The following is a 4488-nucleotide window of genomic DNA, read 5'->3' on the forward strand; positions in this document are numbered from 1 at the left end:
AATCAAGGTCTTGCTGTGAGGAAATAGGCATTAGACTCTAAATCTTCCTTACTCTGCCTCCCACAGAGTTCGGATGAAATTCCTCAACTGTCATCTAAACAAAAATTGACTCAATGGAATGGAATACATGTCAGTATTATGAAAAAAAGAGGGATACGTGAGTGTCACCTAACGTGTAAGTAACTTATTCTCTGAAGAGAGGAAAATTGGGATGAAGTCCTCTAACGGACAACTCCAGAAAGCAGACATCATCACAAAATGCTGGTTGTTTTGTGGAAGGACATCTAAAGGGAAGACAGAGACTCTGGAAGACAGAGCAAACTTACTTCACACTTCAACATGGAGCTTTCTCTGCTCTCAACATTTTATTCAGAGCCCTAGTGACATCCTTATTCCTGAGGCTGTAAATGACAGGGTTCAAGACAGGTGTAAGGATGGTGTAGACAAAGGACACTATCATGTCCTTCCCAGGGGTGTGGTAGGAGATAGGAAGCATGTAGCTATAGATACCAGCTCCATAAAAGAGACTGACCACTGTAATGTGGGAAGAACAGGTGGCAAAGGCCTTCTTCTGGCCCTCAACTGAATTCATCCTGTGAATTGTAAGGATGATACAGTAATAAGAGCCTAAAATTATTGTCACAGGGATCAAGAGCATGAGGACACAGCACAGGTACATGAAAATCTCATAGAGTGAGGTGTCTGAACAGGAGAGCTTCAATAGAGCAGGAACCTCACAGAAGAAGTGACGTATCTCCCGGGATCTGCAGAAAGGGAAGGTCATGGTGATGGAAGTGAGCATGAAGCCATCAAATGAGCCCACAAACCAGCAGCCAGATGCCAGAAGGAGACACACCTTATGGTTCATGAGGACAGAGTAACGGAGAGGATGACAGATGGCTACATAGCGGTCATATGACATGGCAGCTAGAAGACAGTACTCTGCACCTCCTATCATCAGATAAAAGTACATCTGAGTTCCACATCCAAGTACTGATATGGTCTTCATGTTGGTCAGTTGGTTCACCAGCATTTTGGGCACAGTCACAGTAATATATATCAGATCCATGAGTGAGAGCTGGTTGATAAAAAAGTACATAGGAGTATGCAGAGAGGAGTTGATATGGATCAGAAGGACCAATATAATATTCCCTGACACAGCCATCAAAAACATACTGAAGATGAGAAAGCAGAGGAGGCCAGGATGTGAGGACTGGCTGAAGAGTCCCATCAGGTAAAACTCACCACTCAGAGTCTTATTGGCCATCCACATGATGGAGTGATTGGTTAAAATTATTTTACCTAAAGGACAAAGTAGACGTTAGGGTATATATAAGCACACACACATATTCCAAGTTTGACAATGTATGCTGCAATTTAGTTAATATTCCATGAAAATTTTCATTTTCCACCTTGAGATGTGATTTTTGTGAAAACAGGTAAGAATTATATTATGAATATGATTCTGGATCTAGTATACTCTTTATATTATAAAAAAAGAGGTTCATGTAACTGAAACTAAAACATTTTTCACAGGGAATCAGATAGTAAAAACTTCTTTATGTTCTTATATAAACGTATATTTTTAATATTTTTGAATTGTTGGTTATACTACCCTTAACATATATTTTATGTGCCTAAATTGCCTAAATCCCTGTTCCATGAGAATTTATAGAGCTAATAATATTGTAGGTATTTCCACATATTTGACATTTAAGGGTCATTTTTTTGTGAGAAAGTGTTGTGAATACCCTTTATAATGTTAAACATTTAAGTATACAGGCCTATTAAGCATATTTTCTCAATATTTAAAGACCTCTTTTCTTTTGGCAGTACTGGGGTTTGAATTCCAGGCCTTGTGCTTGCTGGGTAGGTGCTGTACTACGTAATCCATAATCCTAGCTCTTTCTTGCTTTAGTAATTTTTCAGATAAGTTCTTGTGTTTTTGCTCAGGGATGGCTTTGGACCACAATCTAGTACTTATGCCTCCTATGTAGCTAGGGTTACATGCTTGGTTTGTTGGTTGAAATGAAGTTTTGATAACTATTTTTCTTGGCTACCTTCAACCTGCAAGCCTCATGATCTTTGCCTCCTGAGTAGTTTTGATGGTAAATAACTCTTAAGCAACTAATAATTCTAGCCCAGTTTTATACATCAAATTTTTAAATGTATACACCATCACCAATTTAGTCAAATTTCTTTATGTGTTTCAATAAAGACACTATTGCAAGAAGAGGAGTGGTGGCTCATGCCTGTCATCCCAGGTACTAGGGAGACAAAGATCAGAAAGATCAGTTTTAAACTAGCCTGGGCAAAAAGTTAGCAAGATCTAAGCACAACAAATAATCTAAGCATGGAGGTTAATGCCTTTATTCCAGCTATGTGGAAGCATAGGTAGGAGGATCATAGTACCAGCCTAGCCAGGGAAAAAAGGGAAACCCTTATCTGAAAAAAAAGTTAAAGCAAATAAAAAGGCTTGGAGGTATGACTTAAGTCTACTTGCCTAACAAGCATGAGTCATTGAGTTCAAACCCCAGTACTGCCAAAAAGAAAAAAAACAGCAGTGCAATTTGTAAATTTTTCTAAAATATTTTTGCAAGAAAGAGTACAGAGCAAGATGTCAGTAGAGTAAAACCTTCCAGAAATCTCCATTCTGTGTACACACCCATCTGAACAGCTATTCATACACCCAAGTGTCAGGCACAGAGCTAAGGAAATCAAGTGAGAGACCCCAGTGCATGGTGTTAGTGTAATAAAAGTAGATGCTTTGACAAAGGCAAGAAAGAAAGAGCTGTCTATGCCATCCCTCCCCCAAGTCCATGCAGTACAGCTGGAGATGCCTCCCACTTAGGGAGGAGAAGGAATGAAATCCTGGTCATAAACTTGAAATTCAGTACCAGGTCTTGTACAATTATTTGAGAAGCCTCAAAGAATTTCAAGGATGTGTCACCACACTTATGGATAAAATAAAACACCAGAAAACAGCTATATGATAACCAATATGTGAAAATTCTCAGATAACTCAAAATATCTGTTTTTAAGAAACTCAGGAAGTTTCAGAGAAAGTGAAGTAAATTTAACAAAATTTAACAGAAATCCTCTAGCTATAAAGTGCACAAAGCAAAATTTAAAATCCAATAGTAGGAATTGATAGTAGAATGATCTAGCAAAAGAAATAATAAGCTTTGAAGGTAGGCTATTTGAAATTACACAGGAGAAAACGGAAAAGTAAAAGAAGAAGAAGAAGGAAAGCTCACAGGAATTTTGGGGAAGCATTCAAAAAGGAAATGTATAGGTTATTAGGGTTCAGGTCAAACTTGACAATATCAAATGTTGTATAATGCTTACTTATTCAAAGAGATAATAACAGAAAACTTCCCAAATGTAGAGAAAGATACAAATACCAGAAATGGGAAAATCAAAGATCACTCATCAGATTCAACTCAACCAAGCTTACATATTATAACCAACTCTCAAAAGTTAAAGATAAGGAGAGGATTCTCAAATAGAAGAGAAGAAACAGCACATAAAGATGACTCTAATTGCCTGAGAGCACATGCATCAATAGAAACTTTACAGGGAAGGAGTGAGACAACATTTTCATAATGTTGAAAGAAAAAAAACCTACCAACCAAGGAAGACAGATCCAAAAGATAAACACATACACAAAAACAAGCATTATCACATGGAAACTCAGATGCAGAACATGTTTGTAATAGTGGAACTACTCTATTTAACTGGGAAAAGAGGAAAAGGAAAATGATAGAGCATCAGTAATATTGTAAAACGTAACATCTATAAAGGTAGTTGATATAAGTATGTGTACTGAAAGCTGTTGAAAAATGGGGGATGGGAGGTAAAGAGGAAAGAGAAAGTAACAGAAGGTGTTAAAGGGACCAAAGTAAAGTATACCCACAACAGGAATACATTGGGAAATCCCTCTGAACATTGACTTAAGTATTTATAACAAAACACAAGGCTATAAAAGGTGCAGTATATGTGGGGATGGGGGTGCACAAATGTGGGATGATGAGTAAAGGAGATTAAGGTGAGGGAATATGGTTGATGGACTTTGTATATAAAGCAATATAAAATTGCTTTAAGTGGCGCTAGGAGGGGTTTGAGGAGGAGAGATGGTGGGGGTGATCTAACCAATGTATAATATAAGCCTATTTGGAATTCTCACAATGAATATATACTAATAAAATATTTTTTAGGATTCCAAGATGGCGGCTAGAGGGAGGAAGCAGAAAGCATGCCTCCTAAAGTAAAATCTTGGAGAGATGCTGGAGATACACCATATAGGAAAAACCACCAAGAAAAGGCAAAACTGTGACTCCTCCACACCTCCAGCCTATGCATAGCATCTCCACTTCACATTAAACAGAGAAACCAGGAGGGCTCCCATGCCACTGCCAGATGGCAGTGCCCAGACAGCTTGGGAAGACTCAGACCACAAGGTGAGCTAAGCAGCATGTGGTAAATCCC

At 38.2% G+C, this 4488-nt stretch overlaps 1 protein-coding gene across 1 annotated transcript; it reads right to left on the reverse strand.

Annotated features, from left to right (window-relative positions):
- Positions 1-334: 334 nt before the first annotated feature.
- LOC109680717 (olfactory receptor 2T10-like) lies at positions 335-1273 on the reverse strand. The gene has a single exon (XM_020155431.1). The coding sequence runs from the start codon at positions 1271-1273 to the stop codon at positions 335-337; it is 939 nt and encodes a 312-aa protein (XP_020011020.1).
- Positions 1274-4488: the final 3215 nt, after the last annotated feature.

Source organism: Castor canadensis, chromosome 15, assembly GCF_047511655.1.
Source record: "Castor canadensis chromosome 15, mCasCan1.hap1v2, whole genome shotgun sequence".
Taxonomy (NCBI): domain Eukaryota; kingdom Metazoa; phylum Chordata; class Mammalia; order Rodentia; family Castoridae; genus Castor; species Castor canadensis.